General features: G+C 33.2%; 1 protein-coding gene across 21 annotated transcripts in view; it reads right to left on the minus strand.

The window, feature by feature from the left end:
• The window catches only part of PPFIA2 (PTPRF interacting protein alpha 2), a 437,715-nt gene that overhangs the window by 284,926 nt on the left and 129,772 nt on the right, over positions 1-23,017 (minus strand). For 4 of the 21 annotated variants that reach the window (XM_067009812.1, XM_067009811.1, XM_067009815.1 and 1 more), the window contains exon 1: positions 18,778-19,187. The exons of 15 other annotated variants lie outside the window; for them this stretch is intronic. In XM_067009812.1, coding sequence (XP_066865913.1) covers positions 18,778-18,858 — 81 coding nt within the window. In that variant the 5' untranslated portion in view covers positions 18,859-19,187. Of the gene's footprint in view, positions 1-18,777; positions 19,209-23,017 lie in introns of those variants that run through there. 2 more of the 21 variants (XM_067009810.1, XM_067009809.1) reach the window with 1 other exon arrangement.

A 23,017-nucleotide genomic window follows, 5' to 3' on the forward strand; every position in this document is an offset into this window, starting at 1 on the left:
GCCTGGTATATGATTAATGTTTTTGTTTTGTTTATTAATTATAATAGGTTTACTTTTATGAGCTTATGTAAGTTTTTAATATTATCAGAGGCACACAGTAAATAAATCTCTCCTGTCAAGATCATATAAATGTCATCAGAATATATATATATATATATATATATATATATATATATATATACATTTTATGAGAGCTGTGAGCTGCTTGCAGCACTTCTGCTGAGCTAAAGCAAAGATTTTGAAAATGTTTAAATAAAATCTCATATTTTAGGAAATATTTCAATGAAAACATGTTAAAATAAGTCAATTTAACTGCTTATGTTTTCATCTGATATATACATACTCTGAAAATATCCTGTGACCATTTATTTTTTGAGGAAAGGGGTTTGGAAATTTATCCAAAACAATTTCAAATACTTTTAGATCAATCATTTATTTGTTGACAAACCCAGAGTTGACAGGAACAGTTTTAAAGTACAACTGAAGATACTAAAATTTCACATAAACTTTATCACACTTCAAATATTAGAATCAATGTCATGTTGAATTTTGTTAATAAAATACGTTACTAACCAAGCTACTCTAATCTGTATATTTACTTAATAGGGGTTCAAAGTCTTTCAAAGCAAAATGGTATTTTATTCAAGGAAGATGAACATTCGTGTATCTTTCTTTCATAAAATAATTATTTTAACTATCCAGATTACTAAAATTAACATTATTCTGCTTAGAAGAAAATTTTAAATTACAGTAAAATATTCCACTTAAAAAATCCTATGAGGCGTTGCTTCTTTTATTTTTTCTTCCAAATATTCTCTTTGGACTGGTTATCCCCTGCCTGAAAAGCTCCTGTCCTGTGCACAATCTTAGCAAGTAGATGTGACCTTCAATCACGTGTCTTTCTTACCAAGAAAAAGCCTTTGGCAAGTACCAGAGAGCACATATATGTTTATGTAACCACCATAAAATAATGTTAAGCCAGATGAGCTGCCAAAAGAATCCAAAGAGAAGTGACATTGCCTGCTGATAAAGCAACTTATATGTTTATTTTGTAAACATCTTAGAAAGGACTTGCAGGAAGAAAGGCCCATTAAATCGTTTTCATGTGAAGGATATTGATGCTTGAAGATTGAAGAACTTATGAAGTAAAAGCAGGGAGGTAAATTGGCGAGCAAAGATAAATTAGGTGGCAAAACAGCAAGTTGGTTTGGCTAGGAAAGCTATATGAGGGGTAATGAAATATAAATGGACAGACTAGGTTACCATGAACTTGCTTAGAGATGACAAGGTTGCCTTGACAGTTGTGTTAATTATCTATTGCTATATCAAATCCCAAAATTCAGTGGCTTAAAACAACAGTGATTATTTATTATTTCATTATTTTTGTGAGTCAGAAATTAGGGGATGGCTCAATTGGATAGTTCTACCTTGGAACTTCTCAGAAGGTTGCAGTTAGAGATTGATTTGGGCAGCACTCATATAAAGCCTTGACTATACTACTAGAGGATCCATTTCCAAAGTATTTCACTCACATGACTGGCAAGTTAGTGCTGGCTATTGGCTGGGGGCCTCAGTTCTGTTTCATGTGGGCATCTCTATACAGCTTCTGGGGCATCCTCACAGCATGGCAGCTGGCTTGTGAGCAATTCCAAGAGAACAAGGTAGAAGCTGCAATGACTTGATAATCTCATTTCAGAAGGCATGCACTTCCACTTACACCATATTTTATTCACACAGGGGCAGTTCTAATTTAATGAAGGAGAGGTCTACACAAAGGCATGAACTTCAGGGGTGAGAACCACTGGTGGTTACCCTGGAAGTTAGAAACCAAATCATGTATCATTAATATTATTATTATTATCATCAATATTTTTAATATTAAAAGCTTACTCTGTACTTGGTAGTTTACCCATTTTTAATCTTCATAAAATTCCTGTAAGATAGGTTTTATTGTCTTCATTTTATAGTGAGAGAACTGAAACTGAAAAGTTAAATAACTTGCCCAAAGTCACACAGGTGGTAACTGGCCAGATATCTGTTGATCTGATTTCTAATCTTACACTCCTTCAACCATGCCACAAAGTTTCAGAAAATATTGTCTGTTCTAGGATGATCTTGCTGGATGTCAAAATGTCTGCATAGTGACTGTTGCACTTTTTAAAAATAGCACAAAGGGCAGGAGACAGAGGTATTAATCAACACTAATAATTCAAGTATTTTAAAAGAATTTTTTCTTAAAATATATCTAATGATGATGCTTATTTTGTTAGATTAGAATAAGATTGCTGACTATCTTCTCATTGAAGCTAAATTCAAAAAAATCTTGAGACAGCTATTAATGAACTTATAACAAATAATAAACTAGTGCTTTCTTCATGACTGTTTCAACATTATAATTTTCCTATGAACTTGTTGTGATTTTGAACTTGCAAATTCATCTTGACATAAGGGCAGATATTTTATGAAAGCAAAGTGACACTTCATAGGCCTTATTATTGAAATTCAGCTGAAGGCATAAAGATAATTATCAAACACACAAGAGGGCTTATTCTTGTTATTTAAGAATTATGTAGTCCAGGAATAGCAACCACATAACGCCACTTTTCTAATGAACACTTATTACTTTAATCAGGCTCTAATTTAATTTAAAAATCAGAATTTTTAAAACAGAACCGGTCACATTTACTATAGTAGATAATTTAAAGGTTTTATTTCATTTTACATAATTTCTGGGTGACAGATAAATCATTAATTAACAAAAGATGAGTATCATTCTTGACACAGCAATATATTAAATCCAAATTTGGAAATCCCCTGACAAACATATCCCCTAAAGGAGGGATAAGTTAAAGGTCATCATTACTGAGGGCTGGTCCTTGATTTAATTAGCTTATTTTAATGCAAAGAAATGGTTTGGAATTCTCATAATTCATACATCAATTGGAGTTAAAAATTGGCCCAAGAAAGATATAACCAAATGAATTCATCACAACAAATCAAAATCATGTCTTTCTAAAACAGAATAATTATTTAAAACTAGAAGAAGGCCTTCTGGATATTTAACCTTCTACCCACCAGTTATCCTTCAAATAGAAGGTACCTTTTATAGGGGTAAAAGAACTCCATCTCCTGTCCACTCTTTCCCCATTTGTGACATTTCCGCATAGACAACACTTGGAATTCTGTTCAAAAATGAAGGTTCCTTGGCCCTTACCAGATTTTCTGAATCATCTCTGGGGGTGGTATATGGTAGCTTGCATTTCTGGATAATTATGTATTCTAAAGTTTGACAATCCATATAACAGTTCTAAGAATCTTTTATTCTGATCCATGAGAGAGGACGGATAAAATATACTATAGTCAATAATGTAAAATCTGAAAGCCCAATATCAATTCCCAGAGAGAATTTCCATTGATAGTTAGTAGGAAGTAATTATAGTCTTGAGAAACAAAGTATTCCATTCAAATATTTGATACTTTAATAATAATATTAATAAAAATTATGCTTTAAGTACTTTTGTTTTACATTTGTGCGTGTTGAGCCCCACGGTAAACATCTCACTTGACCTTAATGACATCCTTTGAGGGCAATATTTCTACCTACTTCATTTACAGATGAAAAAAAATGAACTTAGAGAGATTATGCCCAGTAGGTGGCAGAGATACTCAGGTCTGTCTGCTTTCAAACTGCTATACTATAGCACTATAGATTAATGAGGATTTAATATTCAAACCTGATAGCTTTAGGAAGATATTAGATAGGGAAAGAGAATTGAAGCTGATGTACAGCGTGGTAATGTAGAGCATCAAACAGATTGAAATGGAATATCTAAGTGTTATATGGAGTTCACATGAAGTGCATAGATTCTGATATCATTTAGTGGACATTAAATAAGAATGAATATATTTATTTAAAATTTAGGAATGTTTAAAATTTTCCAAAAAAATTATTTTGTTAATTACATCTCCTCTCCACCAAATAAACAAAGAAAACAACATCAACAATAACGCACACATGCATGCATGCACGCACGCACACACACAGAGGAAAGATAACTATCTTCTCTTGGATAATGCATATTTTGTAGTCACAATGTCAAGTTTAATTGACACAGTCTCAACATAAAGCTTGGTATAAAAGGCACCTTGTGATTTTTTGGGGAAATGACATGTATCCTTTATATATTCAGACATTCATTGAGCACTCATAGTTTGTTCAGCTAACAAATACATATTGTGCCTTTAAGGAACTCACAGTATAATGGGGAAACAGGCATGCCTACTTAAAGTAGATTGGTGTTAATTATTATGATAGAGGTAAGCACAACATTTTATGGGATCTCAACAAGGAGGGTAGTGAACTTAACTGGGAACTGACATATCCACAAAAGACACATATTGTAAACGGTTTGAAAGAATGAGTGAGTTGGGGGCAAACAAGTAGAAAATGGGGAAAGGAAGTTCTAGAAGGAGTGAGGAATATAGACATGTAATGGATACTTTCTTTTCTTAAAGAAAGGCTAAAATCTGAGCACCGCATTCTGTCTGTAGTGTACCTCATTATAGTAAATGGAAAAGTGTTGGGGCAGAGGTTGAACAAGCCAGGCAGAAGGCAAGTAGATGACGGCACGTTTATGATTAAGTGAGGTCCAGGTTGGACCAACCAGACTACTCTCTCTTGAATTTAAATCTTGAATGGAGGGAATGTAGGTAGAGTTAACCTATATGGTGGTAGCACTGTGAAGAGTACACCCTTCAATTCATTCTCGTACTGAGATCCAAAGCTGTTCTGATTCCTCCAGGTCTTTACTCACATGTCCTCTTCTCCACAACACCTCCACTGCCCAAAATTTAAGCTGTGCACTTCGATGCTCCCTATCCACTGTCTATGCTCTATATTTCTCCTTAGCATTTATCACCATCTAACATACTTACTATACCTTGCCCTATTTATTTTACTATATGTTTCATCCAATTAGAATATAAGGCTTCATGTTTCACTTGCTCATTGCTATACATTATCCTATTTATTATCTGTTTTGTCCCACCAGAATAAAGTCCTCATTTTTCACTTACTCACTAATTATACAATGCATAGAATAGAACCAGGCACACAGTTTACTGTATGAGTCAATAAAAGTGTTTCCCATATCATTCAAATACATTTTTCTTTTGACTACCATACCATAATCAGTTTCTGTTGCTTGTAAAAGAGCATTAACTGAACTGTTTTTAAAAGTATAAAATGCTTTCAAGTACATTTTCTCACATCAACCCTGAGAAATGTATTATTCTCATTACTTAAAAGTGAAGAAATTGAATCTTAGTGAAGTTTAATTATTTTTGCATATGCACATGTTTTTAAAGTTGCAGATATGAGACTCAAATCTAACTCATCTGCACCTTGCCTTTTGTACTCTGCCTCCTCTTGAAAATCCCCAATATAAAGGTTTCATTGAGCTATCACTGACAACTACCCACTTTCATGTTTTATCACCCCAATAGTCATAAACTCATTTTCTATATCCAACTGAAACTTCTATTTTTATTGACTCATGTATTCTTGCAGTTTTCTCGCCACATATGTTGAACAATTACAGTGTATCAAATCAAAAGAACATATCTTTTGAGTGGAAGAGATTATGTCTTTCTTCCATATTCCTTTCCCTGGACTATGTAATGTCCACAGTTTTTTCCATCTTTTCTTCAAAGATCTATTTTTCATTTAATAAATTATGTAGACAGCATTCCATATTAAAATTTTATCTTAAAATGTGGTACCCTAACAGGATATATTAAATGAAATTATATTAAAGTAATGTGAAAAGGGCAATTTTCTAGATAATCTAGCCTGTGGCATGCTATATATATGACTGTATGTTGAGCTTTCCCCACAAAGGCACAAACTCCGCTAACTTTTGTTTAGTTTATAATAAGTTATGACTGTACTCTTATCATTACTTACAATGTTTTACTCATATTTCCCTAAATAAATGTTGTATATTGCCATTTAATCTTTAATATTACATATAGGCAAAATATTTAAATAACATTGATAATTACCTAATAGTGTAAACTATATTAACTTTATTTCAGTTATAATATTTCATGAGGTTAAAAAATCTTTAAATTTATATTATTAAAGAATATCTATTCATTCTACATATATTTTTGGAGAGCTTACTATGTGCCAGGCATGACAGAATGTTCTGGGAATCACTGTTAAATAAAATACACTTTCTTGGAACTTATGTCTATAACATCATATTATAGAAGCACTGAGTAAAGCGTAATTTTCCATTGAGCTTTTTTCCCCTCTTTTAAAAAAAGTGAAATATAATTTCAATCAAAAATATTACTTCCTATGTTTATTAAGACTGAACACTGACCCATGTTCAGACAGTTCAACCTTAATCTCGTTAGCTCTTTCTTTGTTTACTTGATTTTTTTTGCCACATTTACCAATATTTATTCCCATTCCAATTTCCATTTAGGGCGATTAACACGGAAACTAAGTTTTTAAGACTGATCCAAAACTACGCTTCCAATCTTGGCTCCACTCTCATTGCCACTTGATGTCTATTATCCCAGACACAGCCATCTTTCTATCCCTTGATCCATTTTCACCTTTTATGTTTTATTTCTTAGAAAACGAAGCATTCTTCTTTCCAAGGCCAATGTTGCACCTTTTCCTTTAGCCTCACCCTTCTCGATTTCCCTAGCTTTCTTTACCCTCTATCAATACATATGTTCAGGGACAAAGAAAATATATAATTTATTTCTTGTTATGCAAAATGGTTTTTTGCTTTAAAAAAGAGTAAATGTTGAATGCTTAAGATTTATTAAAACAAATCAGTCATTGCTCTTTTCAGAATACCATGCTAGTTCAGGAACGATTCTGTTCATGAAAGCCTCTTAGAAGATTTCCTCTTCATGATCACCATCATCATAAGGTTGTATTTTTTAATTTTTTATTTTATTATTTTTCTTTATACAGCAAGTTTTTATTAGTTAACTATTTTATACATATTAGTGTATATATGTCAATCCCAATCTCCCAATTCATCATACCACCACCTCCATCCCACCCCACTTTCCCCCCTTAGTGTCCATACGTTTGTTCTCTACATCTATGTCTCAATTTCTGCCCTGAAAGCTGGTTCATCTGTACCATTTTTCTAGATTCCACATATATGTGTTAATATACGATATTTGTTTTTCTCTTTCTGATTTACTTCACTCTGTACGACAGTCTCTAGGTCCATCCACGTCTCTACAAATGACCCAATTTAATTCCTTTTTAGGGCTAAGTAATATTCCATTGTAAACGTCGATGGGCGTTTAGGCTGATTCCATGACCTGGCTATTGTAAATAGTGCTGCAATGAACATTGGAGTGCGTGTGTCTTTTTGAATTATGGTTTTCTCTGGGTATATGCCCAGTAGTGGGATTGCTGGATCATATGGTAATTCTATTTTTAGTTTTTTAAGGAACCTCCATCCTGTTCTCCATAGTGATTGTAGCAACTTACATTCTCACCAGCAGTGCAAGAGGGTTCCTTCTTCTCCACACCCCCTCCAGCATTTGTTGTTTGCAGATTTTCTGATGATGCCCAATCTAACCGGTGTGAGGTGATACCTCATTGTAGTTTTGATTTGCATTTCTCTAATAATTAGTGATGTTAAGCAGCTTTTCATGTGCCTCTTGGCCATCTGTATGTCTTCTTTGGAGAGATGTCTATTTAGGTCTTCTGCCCATTTTTGGATTGGGTTGTTTGTTTTTTTGATATTGAGCTGCATGAACTGTTTATATATTTTGGAGATTAATTATTTGTCCTTTGATTTGTTTGCAAAGTTTCTCCCATTCTGAGGGTTGTCTTTTCATCTTGTTCATAGTTTCCTTTGCTGTGCAAAAGCTTTGAAGTTCATTAGGTCCCATTTGTTTATTTTTGTTTTTATTTCCATTTCTCTAGGAGGTGGGTCAAAAAAGATCTTGCTGTGATTTATGTCAATGAGTGTTCTTGCTATGTTTTCCTCTAAGAGTTTTATAGTGTCTGGTCTTACATTTAGGTCTTTAATCCATTTTGAGTTTATTGTGTATGGTGTTAGGGAGTGTTCTAATTTCATTCTTTACATGTAGCTGTCTAGTTTTCTGAGCACCACTTATTGAAGAGATTGTCTTTTCCCCATTGTATATCCTTGCCTCCTTTGTTATAGATTAGTTAACCATAGGTGCGTGGGTTCATCTCTGGGCTTTCTATCCTTTTCCATTGATCTATATTTCTGTTTTTGTACCAGTGCCATATTGTCTTGATTACTGTAGCTTTGTAGTATAATCTGAAGTCAGGGACATAAGGTTGTATTGAATGAGCGTCTCTACATGTACATGACACAACACAGACACACAGAAAGCATAAGTAAAGACACAGAGGCCTGGTGCCTATACTATGTTTTGGAACTGCAAGAAGATACAGGACACTGAATATCTGGGGAAAGCCCTGCAGTGGCAGAGGTCTATCTAGGATGGTCCCACGGATCATGGCCCCTTGGCCAGTCATAGAACATGGATGGTATACAATGGCCGAAAAATTTTTTTTCACTTATATTTCTGTGATATAGTTATTTTGAAATTCTTTACTATTTTTTAAAAGTAATGTTCTTACTTGAAGTCTTTCTCAAAGATACACTTGAAATTAACTGATTCTTTTAGCACATCACTGTATTTTGCATGATTCTCTGTTCTAATATTTATTTTTACTTATTATGTATTGTAATAAGTAAAACCATTTGCTCCTTGAAAATGCAGACCACATCTAAAGCAATTTCTCTGAGTGTTTCTTGAATGAAAGAAATGTGTATGCAAATATTTGAACTGCCTTATATTATTGTTAAAATATTTGATTTTTTATGCATTAAATATTTTAACATCTAAACAAAAGGACAAAAGGATATTACAACACATGATATACTTTAACAATGATAAAGTATAACTTTTCAAATATAGTGACTTTATAATATTTTATAATAATAGCTTATTTGTTTTAGGAGTTCAAAGAATGCTATTTTTTTAGCATCTTGTAGGCCTATTGTAATTTCAAAGATGGATTATTTTAGAAAGAGAAGATTAATGATGTGCTTAATGAGGAAAACAAAAATACAAAAGGAAACACTATGCTATGTAACAGTGTAACATTACATTGTAGTTTACAACTGTCACTTTTGCATTGATTTTCATAGACAACAACAAATAAGTATGTCTTTTTTTGTGTATCTTCTGTATTTTTTCACCAACATAATTAAAATTGAGAATATTTAAGCTGTAAGAACTACATTATGTTCATTTCTTCCTAATGACATTGCTCAGTTGTCCATGTAACTTTGCCAACTTCTGCTTTGTGATATAACTTAGAGAATAATTTTGTGATGTTCTTTAAAAATGTTATACACTCCTTAGCATTATTAACATACTCAGCAATTCTTTGACAGTTCTGCTGCCAATAATAGCATCAAATCTGCTTGGCTCTAAATAAATTTAGTAATTACTCTAAGTCTTTACATATTGTGTGGTGCACCCCGCATACAAAGTAAGCCACTCTTTTTTAACCTGTAGATATTTTGAATTATATCCTAAGTTAGCCAATTTCACAAACTGGTCATTTTAAATTTGCATCTGTATCTGTGTAAAACTTGAGATGATAATAAAAGTCATAATGAAGATACAAGGTAAACATCAAAATGACTTTACCAAATACAATTGAAAAATACCAAAAATGTATTTATAAAAGGAATCCAAGTACACTTTCAAAGGGATACTTAACTCAATTCTCTGAAAGCTTATATTCTATAAGCACAAAAATATTCAATATAAAATTAAGATCTTGAAAAGTTAATTAAATATATTTTAAGAAGATCCCTTAGTGTATATAGGAAGCACTTAAAGTATTAAAATAGTGAATATGTCTTCTTAGCATTAATTTTTTCCTAAATTTAAAATAAGCAAAAGGAAAAAAGATCATTTGTGGAATAAATTATGCTATTATTTAGAAAGTACATTAATCATTAAAACAACACTAGCTAATCTTGATTGAATGCCATCTTTATTGGAAGTAAATACTTTATATATTATTCTATAAATAATCCATTTAGCATCATGATAACCTCATGACATGCTCTACTGTTTTCCAATAGACAGTCAAGGAAAGTGAAAAGAAAAATAATTTCACGAGCTTATAGCCAGACTCTAGTGAACAGTGGAAACTAGTTTTAAACTATGTGTTTAATTTCAAAAGACATGCTCCAAACTATCGTGCAATTTTATTTTTTGAGAATAATTCTTATTATTTGTAAAATATTTTGAAAATATAAAATAAAGAACAGTGGAAAAGTTAACTGTGAATCAGAATTTAAAATAGATTTAGAGTTTTTTAAGGAACCTCCATACTGTTCTCCATAGTGGCTGTATCAATTTACATCCCCACCAGCAGTGCAAGAGTGTTCCCTTTTCTCCACACCCTCTCCAGCATTTATTGTTTCTAGAGTTCTACCATATGACCCTGCAATCCCACTACTAGGCATATACCCTGAGAAAACCATAATTCAAAAAGAGTCATGTACCAGAATGTTTATTGCAGCTCTATTTACGATAGCCAGGACATGGAAGCAACCTAAGTGTCCATCAACAGATGAATGGATAAAGAAGATGTGGCACATATATACAATGGAATATTACTCAGCCATAAAAAGAAATGAAGCTGAGTTATTTGTAATGAGGTGGATAGACCTGGAGTCTGTCATACAGAGTGAAGTAAGTCAGAAGGAGAAAAACAAATACCGTATGCTAACACATATATATGGAATCTAAGGAAAAAAAAAGGTCATGAAGGGATTAGTGGTAGGATGGGAATAAAACACAGACCTACTAGAGCATGGACTTGAGGATATGGGGAGGGGGAAGGGTAAACTGTGATGATGTGAGAGAGTGGCAGGGACATATACACACTACCAAATGTAAATTAGATAGCTACTGGGAAGCTGCCGCATAGCACAGGGAGTTCACCTTTGTGCTTCGTGACCACATATAGGGGTGGGATAGGGAGGGTGGGAGGGAGGGTGATGCAGGAGGGAAGAGATATGGGAATATATGTATATGTATAACTGATTCACTTTGTTGTAAAGGAGAAACTAACACACTATTGTAAAACAGTTATACTCAAATAAAGATGTTAGAAAAATATATTTGGAATTAGAATTACATAAATTATAATAGTATTATCTATATGAACCTTTAAAGTCAAAGTATTTTCAGAGAACCAAATAATGTGCTATTTTGACTGTTGGACAATATTCCAAGAGGCGACTAAGACTTTTGAGCACAGAAAACTGGTATTTTGCTCACCATCGTTAAAGTCTGGCATAATGGGGATATTCAACAAGGTGTGTCAAATGATTTCAGAAATTAATATAAGAGGATTAATTTTAGCTAGCCTTCTATTTACACATGAATTCATTCATTCAAAACACAGATTCTGTCTATACGACAAGCATTAGGCTAGGTGTCAATAAACCAATATGAGTAGTTAAGTAAAATACATTTTATGCTTTTCAGGAGTTCATAGACCAGTGGTGAAGAGAGATAAGTAAAAAATTAAATATGGTATAATAAATAATACAATAGACATACATCATTTGTGAAGGTGTTAAGGACAGGAGGATTTAACTTGAATTAAAGTTCGGGGACAGTATTTAAGGAGGGGGGTTAAAAGGAAATGCTAGCTTCCAAAACGCATTTACAAAATAAAGCAAAGACACACACAAAGAGGCAGGAGCACCTAAATTGAATTAGGTTCAGAGGTGATATTCAAGGAGAGGTGATTAGGAAAAAGCTTCCAAACTGTGTTTGCAAAATAAACCAAGCACACACACTCCAAGTGATAATAATTCTGGGGAAGTCAGCGGGTCCAAGGATTTCATGCCCAGCCTCACCCCCACCCCCATTCTCCTCATTCTTTGCCAAGGTCATTTCATCCACTTCCATAGTTTTCCCTACCCTGTAAGCAGATGCCTCCCACATTTACATCTACTATTCAGGCAGACCTGCCTCCTCAGAGCCAAACCCGGTTGTTTCCAACTGTCTACTCAATCTGTCCAAAACCAAACTCAATATATTGTGTTGCAAAGCTGCTCCTCCTCCATATTTCTCTCTCCCTCACTAGAGGTAATCTTTCCTTTTTCTCTCGTCTCTTATATTCAGTAAGTTAATGGATTCCTTTGAATCTATCTCTTAATGACTTTTCCTTTGTCCTTTATGCTCATACCCTTGCGTTCTCTAGTATGTTTTGCAGACCCCACTTTTGGTCGCTGCTGTTGTGAATGCTGCTCACTGAGCTCTTAACTAACCACCAGGCACTGTGCTCCGTGCATTAAAAGCTTTATCTTAAGAGCCTCCTAATTAACTTCCCTACTTCCAATTTCCTTCCCCTGCAGACAATACTTGAAATATAAAGCTATGTTAGCTAGGTATAAGTGAAATATATTTGTGGACGCTATGCTGGGTATCTTACAACCATTTATGTATTCCTATGGAGAGGTCATTCTAGGTCAGAATACATACTCCTTTTCAATTTGTAATTCAATTCAACACCTACTTACTAAATCAAGGCTGTGTGTTGGACACTGCTTGATGCTAGTGATTTAACAATAAAAAAAAAAGTACACAGTGCCTGTCCTCTCAGAATATATTGCCTAGCCAAATTCTATTAAGCACAAACCTCTGCAGATGAAAGACATATGATTTCCTATGGGGAGCTCAGGAGCTACTCACTGTTTTCTACGGTTGGTCTCACGGATATACAGAGCATTCTTATACTAACAAAGGTGCATGTTTAGGGAAGATTTTCCCCCTCAATTTCCCTTTTTGCCTTTCAGCACAATTTGACTGGCAATTTGATTACTATAAAAACATATTTCCAACTAGAAGAAAACTGTGTTAATAAGGATTAAATGAGGAGATGTAACTGAATAAGAACCTCAAGTTTAAAAACCCAATGAGGCTGTAGTACAATGTTTTGAAGAAGTAGAGTTAAATTTCTATAAGTTTCTGAATTCATAGATCAACAGGATTAGAAATTATATAGCTTGGAATACTTTTGCTGATGTATGTAATCATCAGCAATTTCGGCAGAAGACTATATGGAAAAGACTGGAATTTTGGGTTCCATAACCCCAGATTCAGACAGAAACTACGTTACGTATACCCTGCATTATTAACAACTACTTAAGTGCCTTTTTTGAGCATCAGTTTTTTTCATCTGTACAGCAGGGAAATCATGACAATTCATCTAGATTTTTTTTGGAAAGCTACTGAATAGTTTTCTCTGTCCTATCAACCAGCCAAGGCACAATCCAATATTCTAACCAAACAGTAAATTGAAGCTTGTCATTCTTCGCTGAAAATCCTTGAATCCTAAATTCAAGTTCCTGAGGATCTGGACTTGACATTTAAACCTATTTTTAAATTCTGGAGTTGGCACATTGAATTTTAGCCATTTCCTTTTCCAGCTTACGTTCCAATTATACTAAACTCTGCCTTTCTCAGACACCAATATGTACCTTTAAACATGTCAGTCAGCTTGCTTGAAATACTTCTTGTGTTAGCTCCACCAGTCATAATCATAATCATGACTGCATACAGTTGGGCAACAGAGAAAAACCTCAGTTCTCTCTCTAAGCTGGGGAAGTCTGCTTATATTACTCTGTAACCTTGGAGCCAAAGGGTCTGTCTTTCCTATCTCTATTAGGCTACTTTGCTTTCATTCTTCTTGTTTTTAAAATACATAACATGTTCCAAGCATTCTGATAGATATTTCCAGTGCATTTAAAAAATATCAACAGTAAGAAGTTATAATATGCTCCAAATAATAGAAAAATAATGGTATATTCCCAGGGAGAAAAAAAATGATAGAATTTTAAAAATCTGTTTTTTTTCCCTGAAAAGCCAGAATTACCTCAACCTCATATGATCAAAAAGATATGGTGCCCCACCCTAATTATTAAGAATTTGAGTAACATTCTTAATGCAATTGAGATTTCCAACTTGCCTATTAGTCTTCTATATATTTCAAGTAATAGTATCTGCTAAATGAAAAATTATATATTAATCAATTTTAAAGTTCTCTTGATAAAATATGAAATGCCCCAATTAATAAGGAATGGTAAAGAGGTATAAAGAAAAAAATCTCAAAAAGGTTTTGTCTAGCTGTAACAGAAATCTATTTTAAAAACAATAAAATTAAAGCTTTTCTGAGATCACTAATGTAACTGTTATCTATTTTGAAGAACCCAACACTGGTATACAAAGGCTTAGTATTAAACACATTTACCTTTATATATCTTTATATATTTCTCTAATAATATATGTCTCACCAACTGCTTATATAGTTAACATAAAAAGAATTTATTTATTGTGTTGAATTTTCATATTTTAATCATTTACCTTCCAAATATATGCCTCTGCTTATTATACAGCGATATTGGCAGTATCCATTTGCTAGGGACACAGATTAATAAAATGTTCTCAGGGATTAAAACAAAGCATAATAAGGGAGGGATAACTTGGGAGATTGGGACTGACATATACACACTATACATAAAATAGACAACAATAAGAACCTGCTGTATAGCACAGGGAACTCTACTCAATACTCTATAATCGCTTATAAGGGAAAAGAAACTAAAAAAAAAAAAAAAAGAGTGGATATATGTATATGTATAACTGATTCACTTTGCTGTACACCTGAAACTAACATAACATTGTAAATCAACTATACTCCAATTTAAAAAAAAGCATAATAAGTGCTTCAGTAGTGATATACAGGCAAATGATCAAAGGAAATATACTTAATACATCATGCATGAATCAGGTGAATGAGTGAAGGCTTCACGGGGTAGGTGGCATCTGAGATGTCTTTAATCAAAAACAATTTTCCAATGGGCAGGTTCAGTGAAGAGGCAAAGAACAGAAGCATACAGACAAATTTTTGGGAAAGCAGGTAAATAAAGTAGTATGTTGCATGAGCTCCAGACCAGGAAGAGCTTTTCTATGACAAGCTAAAGAAGTAAATTTTATCCTTTAAGGACAGGGGATACATAAAGTATTTTAAACATGGAAATGGCAGATTAATGTGTTTCCATATTTTGTGACAAAGTGTCTTTCTCTTGTTTTCAGTGGATACCAGGGGTCAACAGAGTCAAAGACTTTTACACACATTCTTGGCAGTTAATGTTATTAATACTAGGATGAAATGGCAAAGAAATGTATTCTAAGCAGAAATAATTGCTCTGTGGATTCAATAGATCAGAACTGCTCCCATCAGAAATATATTCCTTTGGTTTAAGGAAGTGGTTTACAAACCACTTTTGATTTGTTTTTGATAGTAGTATACTATTTGTTATTGTTGTAGTTCATGCAAGCTTGCATAGAGCTCCAATGAATAAAATAGGTAAACGTAGAATAAGGAAACATTAAGAACCTCAAAAGAATGTATTCCTCTTCCCTATTGTCTCTAGCAACTATTGACAAACTCCCATGAAATCTTAGGACCGTGCAGACTTTGAAAAGGTCTAGGTGAAGATACTTAATCTCTAGGAAATGAGGGGGTAGCGTGATGCTCATCAATACCTCTGGGAGAATTAACACATTAAGTCATGGTTAGCTAATCTAGAAGTTTAGTAAAGCACATTAAATGGTTTTACTTGCAAAAATAGAGCTAAATGTGAAATGATGTTGGGACATCATTTTTTTTTAACATCTTTATTGGAGTATAATTGCTTTACAATGGTGTGTTAGTTTCTGCTTTATAACAAAGTGAATCAGTTATACATATATATATTTCTCCATATCTCTTCCATTTTGCGTCTCCCTCCCTCCCACCCCTCTAGGTGGTCACAAAGTACCGAGCTGTGGGACATCATTTTTATGGACATACAATTTCAAAGAATTTTTACTGCATTCACATATATATATATAATATAATTTTGTTTGAAGGTAGGTTTCCCATTTGTACATATTTGAGCCCCATAAATTGACAGTTCTAATCCATACAAATATTATAATTAATTTTAATTTTTGTCAATCAAAAATCATTCTAGGCAACTATACTCTAAAATTTGATTTTGGGTGATAAGTTATTCACAAAATATATAGTGCAAATTGGGTGTTGGCATCACCCAGGGTCTAAGAACCTCTGAATAGAAACATGCAGACACAATTATCTTCACGGAATATGAAGTGAGGTCTCATTTATAAGGAAATTAATTTAAATCAAGTGTTAGTCTATACAAAATAGTATTTGCATGTGTGTGTAGAAGTATGAATGTATTTGCCTAAATTAACATACAATGAAAAAGAAAGGCTTGTAATTAGAATATCCTTCAGCTTCTTATTTGTTGTCTTTTTACCTTTGAACCCTTCAGGTCAAATACATTCTATATCTTACTTTTAAAATTTAATATTGTACAATTTCAGCAAAAATGACAAGCTATGAAACAATTATACTCCAATAAAGATGTTAAAAAAAAAAAAATGACAAGCTAGTTTAAACATCTGATGAGAAGATGGAACTGAAACTCAGTATCATTCATGCTAAGCTATCTTAAATGTTTTTGCATATGTTAACTCTTGTGCAAGAATAATTTTAAGAAAGTAAGCATTAAAATCTCGATTCCTTGATGCAGAATCATTTCAGAAATGCATTTATGCCATTCTATAATGAGAACCACTTTTGAAAATTTAACTAATCTTTTCCACAAGATACAGTTTTTGACAAATGGTTTGTTACTTTTACAGCATCTCATCTCTCATGACAGTATTTCAACCAAAGAAAGTATATCACATTAAATAGGTTAATATATATATATAAGAAATATATATATAAGAAATATATTAATATATATAAGATACATATAAGAAATATATAAGAAGATATATATAAGAAATATATATATTTCTTAATATATATATAAGAAAAATAATCCTGTTTAATTCAGTCCTTTGAAAATAAAAGTAAAGAGTCAACTTTTATAAACCTTTATATTCATGCTTTAAAAACCATCCTTCTTTCTTCCTTCTCTTTCACCAAAAGCAAAAACAAACAATAGCAACAAAAAGTTAAACACACATTGCCTGTTATCATGAATGTCAGGATCAAATACCATTTTGTGATTTTAAAAATGTAGGAGAATGGAGTTCATATTTGCCAACATTTCTATTTTATCTGAAATCCTAGTGTTTTTACATGAATTGTTATAAAATCAACAAAAAAAAAAGGTGGTTAAAAGTCATTCTAGTGTGTTTTCCAAGAAAATCACCTGCCAGGAAATGTGTCAGCAAGATCTACTGAAAGAATTGTAAAAAGCCTGTGTCATGACTGAGCTATGGAATTCACTGACCCTTAAACTTTAAGAGACTGAAGCAGAATACCCAATGTCAAAAGCTGCCCCTAAGAGGCAGCTATGGGATATATTGTAAGGAGTGTTTATATCTCAGTGTATGGAGAAGAAAAAAGTAATAATTCTGTAGAACAGCCCCAGGGCAATTGCATTTTGAGTCACTGCCACAATAAGCTGATTGCCACTGGGAAGTAAATATATTCTGTAACAGCACAGACTTGCACTACCAGTAGACATCAGTGTAAGGCAGGAGAGGCAACAGAATTAAAAACAGAAGTATAAGAAGGGGGAGAGAGAGTAATTATATCTACTGCTATAGTTTGCAAAGGCAAGAGACTTTAATCAATCAGATGTGCATTTATTCAGAGCCCCCTTTCAAAAGAATTCCTGCTGCCTCTACTATATTAATTCTCTAGGTCTTTACATTTATTTTTTCAGTGCATTATAACTATCTAGCTAAAATAATTAAATGTTAGGCTGTTTATATTCCCATAGTGTAAAATATACAAAGAGAAGAGTTTCATTTTTCCTTTTAATCTAATAATGATATGACTGAATTGCAAAGTAATCATTAGTACTGAAAAATGCAATCTGAGGATAAAAATGAAGTAGAATATGATTTACTTTAGACAACCATTTTCTAGACTGATGACTGATTTATTCACAGGCAGTTGAAATACATTTAGTAGGTAACAGCTTTGTAACTCACATTTACATTTATATTGTAAATCATTTTGACTGTTTGATAACACAGAAAATCTTCCATCTTAATGAGTTTCTACTTTATCTCAAATTGAAAAGCATACTAAACCTGGTACTTAGCTACTGTATTATTGATTGATTGTATATTGCACACATAACAAAATTAAATAACAGGAATTATGTTAAGCTATGTATATGAAATACAAAACATTTTTCTAAGCCCAGAGAACATAGTTTTCAAAGTTCCCTAAAATGTCTTTTAATTCTACCCTCTCTGTGATATATCAGGGAAGTAACTCTGTAATTTTCACCATATTATATCCATAAATAACTTCAGGAGAATAACTCATAAACTCTCAAAAGATGATATTGTAGCAGATTTAAGAATCCTTGTGAAAATTAAGGGTTCACTATTATTTTGCTTGAATTCACAGAGAATCCTAATGCCATCTCTTCTCCATAGTAAAAAAAAAAAAAAAAACAGATTAAACTGACATGCACATTATCTATATCTTACATCCTCTTTAATACTTTCACACTTTGCAGTTTTCCTTCCCTTATTTTTCTCTTTATTAAAAGTTTGACTATATATTAACTTCCTAAGTAGTGAAGCCATTTAAAGCACACTTACTTGAAAAGTGTAAAACCGGGTCCCATTAGGAGGATGCACTTTAGGGGAGCCAGAAACGGTGTTCATATCCGAGAAAATCATTTCTGATCAGAGAGACAATATAATCCACAAGGAGCTAGAGATGCAGAGCAGAGAGCTTAGCGTACAGATAAATCCGTGCATGCATTGAGGGAGGCTAGAGGGTAAAATGAAATCTGCCCCATCCTTCTTAGATACACAGTGATAGCATTTTGAATCTTTCTCCTACGTTTGAAATCTAAGCTGAAAGGTCATCGGCTACTGACCTTTTGTGCAGCTAGTTCTTTAGAACATACAATGTTTAAAAAAAAAAATTAAAACACCGAAGGAAAAAAAGCAAGAACCAACAATAAATGGAGCTTGTGCAGAATCTGGCAGTGCTGTGGACCTGCCCATCTGTTCTCAGTGATAATCACCTCCCTCCACCACAGTCTAGCAGAGTGATTATGCTAAATATCCTGGTTAACCAATAACATACAGTTTCATTTCAGGGAAGCATGCACAGTGTAATTCAGAGGACCTCTTCTGACCAACCTGAAGCATGCTTCCTATACTGTTTAAAGCTGTATCTAGTAACAAATTATTATTTCATCATGATTATTTCTGTATGTTTCTAAATCTCTTTGTTAATCCCAGTCTGTTCAATGAGATTTTAAATTTTAAAGCCTTTTTTTTTTTTTTAATAAACAGTTATTTTTAAAATGTATAGATCAACTCATATTTTAGCTGGCTAGGACATTCAGGGGCAAGGTATATAATTCAGTAAGGCTATATAATACTAGGCACATTATCAAATAAAATGCTTCAATTATTTTTACTTTTCTAAACTCTTAAAGAACATCATGAATATGAATGTAATCATTGTTTTCTTATTTCCCTCACGTTAACTCAAAAAATTGCTTCACAATTAATGCTTTAAAAGGTACCATACATTTGTTTTAAATAATTACAACTTTATCTCATGTATATAGAAAGCAATTAATAAAACATATTTTAGATACATGAAAATTTTTGACCCAAGATCTAAAAATATTGATTATAAATATTTAGGCTGTGTTGCAATGCATGTTCATTTTTCTATGTCTTTTAACACAGATCATTCAGTCTGTATAAAAGATCATATTCAGATGACTTTACACTTTTTAGAGGTAAAAATAAATGTTCCATTTACACATCGTTCAAAGGCGGAAACTTCAAGAGGACAGAGACTAGAATGAACCAAAAGTGGTGTACTTGTGAATGTATCTAAGATGACATAGTTATTTACAATCAAGAACCAGGAACCACCTCCTTTGAACCTGAGGACTTTAAAAGTAATATGATGGTTATGAGCTCTTAAAACTTAAATTATTCATTTTTACTTTTGATTGTCTAGTCATGATTCATATTTATAATATCAATGGGGAAGAAGTAGAAAAATTTCTCATTTCCTTAGATGGGATTCCTATATTATGGTAAATTATGTAAGTAGGTAATTGTTTACTTAGCAAGCTGCTAAATAAATCAGAAGATAACCTGTTAAATAAGTGTTTAATTGGGAGATAATTTTAGATTTATAAAAAAGTTACAAAGATAGTCTGAAGAGTTCCAATATATCCCTCACCCAATTTATCTAATTGTTAACATCTTACATTTCTATGGTACATTTGTTAAAACTAATAAACTGATATGGTACATTACTATTCACTAAACTAGACTTTGCTTGGATTTCACTAGCCTTTTCATTAATGTCCCTTTTCTACCCTAGGTTCTAATATAGGGTACCACATTTATTTAGTTTCTATGGTTCCTTAGTTTCCTCTGGGCTGTGACAGCTTCTGAGCTTTTCCTTGTTTTTCATGATCTTGATAGTCTCTAGAAGACTATCAAGAATTTCTGGTCAAGTATTCTGTAGGAATCTCCTGATCTGATGCTTATATTATTTTGTCTGATGTTTTCCTCAAGATTAAACTAGGGTTATGGGTTTTGGAAAACAATATCACATGGGTGAAGTGACTTTCTCATCACCTCATATTAATGAAGTGACCTCATCACATCATACTGGGTATACAGGATATCCACATATTACTAGCGATGTTAACCTTCATCACTTGGTTAAAGTAATATTTGTTAGGTTTTTCAACTGTAAAGTTACTATTTTTCCCTTTCCATACTCTGCTCTTTGGAAGTTAGTCACTAGCATGCTCTCAAAGAAGTGATAGGGAGGGGTGAAATTGAGCTTTACCTCCTGGAGGGGGGAGTAGGTACATAGATTTCACGGAATTCTTCTGTACAGAAGATTTGCTTCTCTCATCCGATTATTTTTTCGATCACTTATTTATATTGGCATGGACTCAGGTATATTTATTTTATACTTTGGGTTATAATACCATTTATTTGATGCTTAAATTGTCCCAGCATTGGCCACTGGGAGATCCTTCAGGTTGGATCCTGTAACCCTTTGATGTGCTCCCATCCTTTTTTCCTTTAAGCACAAATAATTATTTTTAAAAAACGTTTTTTCCTGTATAAACTATGTATTATTTGCTAAAATGATTAGTCTTCTTAACTCTAATTATCATTGCAAGTTTACTTGAAAAGTCATGTTTTCCTTTTCCATTATTACCTTAATTGGCCGTATTATTTTGTTTTTCAAATTAATCATTTTTACCCTTTTGATTTCTTAGCTCACATGGGGTTTATTCCATTGATTCTCAAATAAAGTAACTATATACACATATTAGCTGTGGTAATCAGTGATGTATATATAAATTTTTGGTTCTTCCCCCTTGAAATTCATGTTGGGATCATAGTTCCTCTTACGGTGGGTGGGACCATGTAATTCATGCTCTCAAGAGTTGTGAGGGGAAAAAAATGTGTCAAAAACAAACCTGGGGCTTCCCTGGTGGCGCGGTGATTGAGAATCCGCCTGCCGATGCAGGAGACACGGGTTCGTGCCCCGGTCCGGGAGGGTCCCACATGCCGCGGAGCAACTGGGCCCGTGAGCCATGGCCGCTGAGCCTGCGCGTCCGGAGCCTGTGCTCCGCAACGGGAGAGGCCACAACAGTGAGAGGCCCGCATACCGAAAAAAAAAAAAAAAAAAAAAAAAAAAAAAAAAAAAACAAACCTGAAGCTTCTTGGGAACCCAGGATTTAAAGGAAAAATGTGTTTGCCAAATAGATTATTATGGTACAACTATAACCCCCATGTACTTTTGTGCTTACGTGTAAGTTGGTTCTGGTATAATTTAGATCAAACGACTCACTATATTTTTTATTATTATTGTAGAATAGACAATAAGTCAAATATTTCTGGTATAATATCACATATTCCTGGCATAATCTCATATTTGCTGAATTTGCATCATCCAGCAAACTATATAAGCTAGGAAATCTGAAGTATTTGGTCAATAAGAATATATGCTCTTTCTTTTTCATATTTCTTTTGTGGAGAGGGGAGGAAAGCAGTATGAATTAATGTTGAAAGAAGTACGAAGGAGAAATAGTATTAATACATAATTATTTTAAGTACACTGCTTTATTCTAAATGTCGCTGAAATTGCTGAAGTATATATTCTTCCCTAAACTTTTCTTTTTTCTATGTAGGTTAATTATGATAATAACATTATTTCATTGTTCTGAAGGTCTATTTGGAGACAACTCAACTTTCTCTCTCTGCCTAGTAGCAATAATAAAAGTGGTGCCCAGTTCTGAAAATTGCTAGGATACAGAATCCTACCTTATCCATTTTGGTTATAGAGGCCTGGTACTGTTTCCAGATGCTAGGGGCATACCTATAAAAGACACAATATCTGTCCTCAAGGAACTTTAAATTTGGTGGGAGAAACATCAATTAATAAGAAACAGTTAACTAGCAAGACAACTGAAATGCAGTTTAATAAATACTAATGACCGACTTAACCTAAAGGAGACTAAGTGAGGTCATCTGAAAAGCATCTAATTCAAGGGATGTATCAGAGTGACCCTCGCCAAAATAGGAGGTTGAAGGCTTTCCAAAGAGAAGGATCCATGTGTGAAAAGATATGAGATGGCATAGAAATAGAACAGTTGGGAAAATATGGCTGAAAACATTTCAGGGCATAAGAAGTAAGTCTGCTAGGTGTGTTTTTTCATATAGAAACATTTGCTCAAGTGAAATTAGTAAAGAGACTTAGTCTATGAACACCCCATTCCCATGAAATCAAGTAAAATTAGAACATACTTGTCTTTTATAAATATATGAG

The sequence above is a fragment of the Kogia breviceps genome, chromosome 12, assembly GCF_026419965.1.
Source record: "Kogia breviceps isolate mKogBre1 chromosome 12, mKogBre1 haplotype 1, whole genome shotgun sequence".
Classification (NCBI taxonomy): Eukaryota; Metazoa; Chordata; class Mammalia; order Artiodactyla; family Physeteridae; genus Kogia; species Kogia breviceps.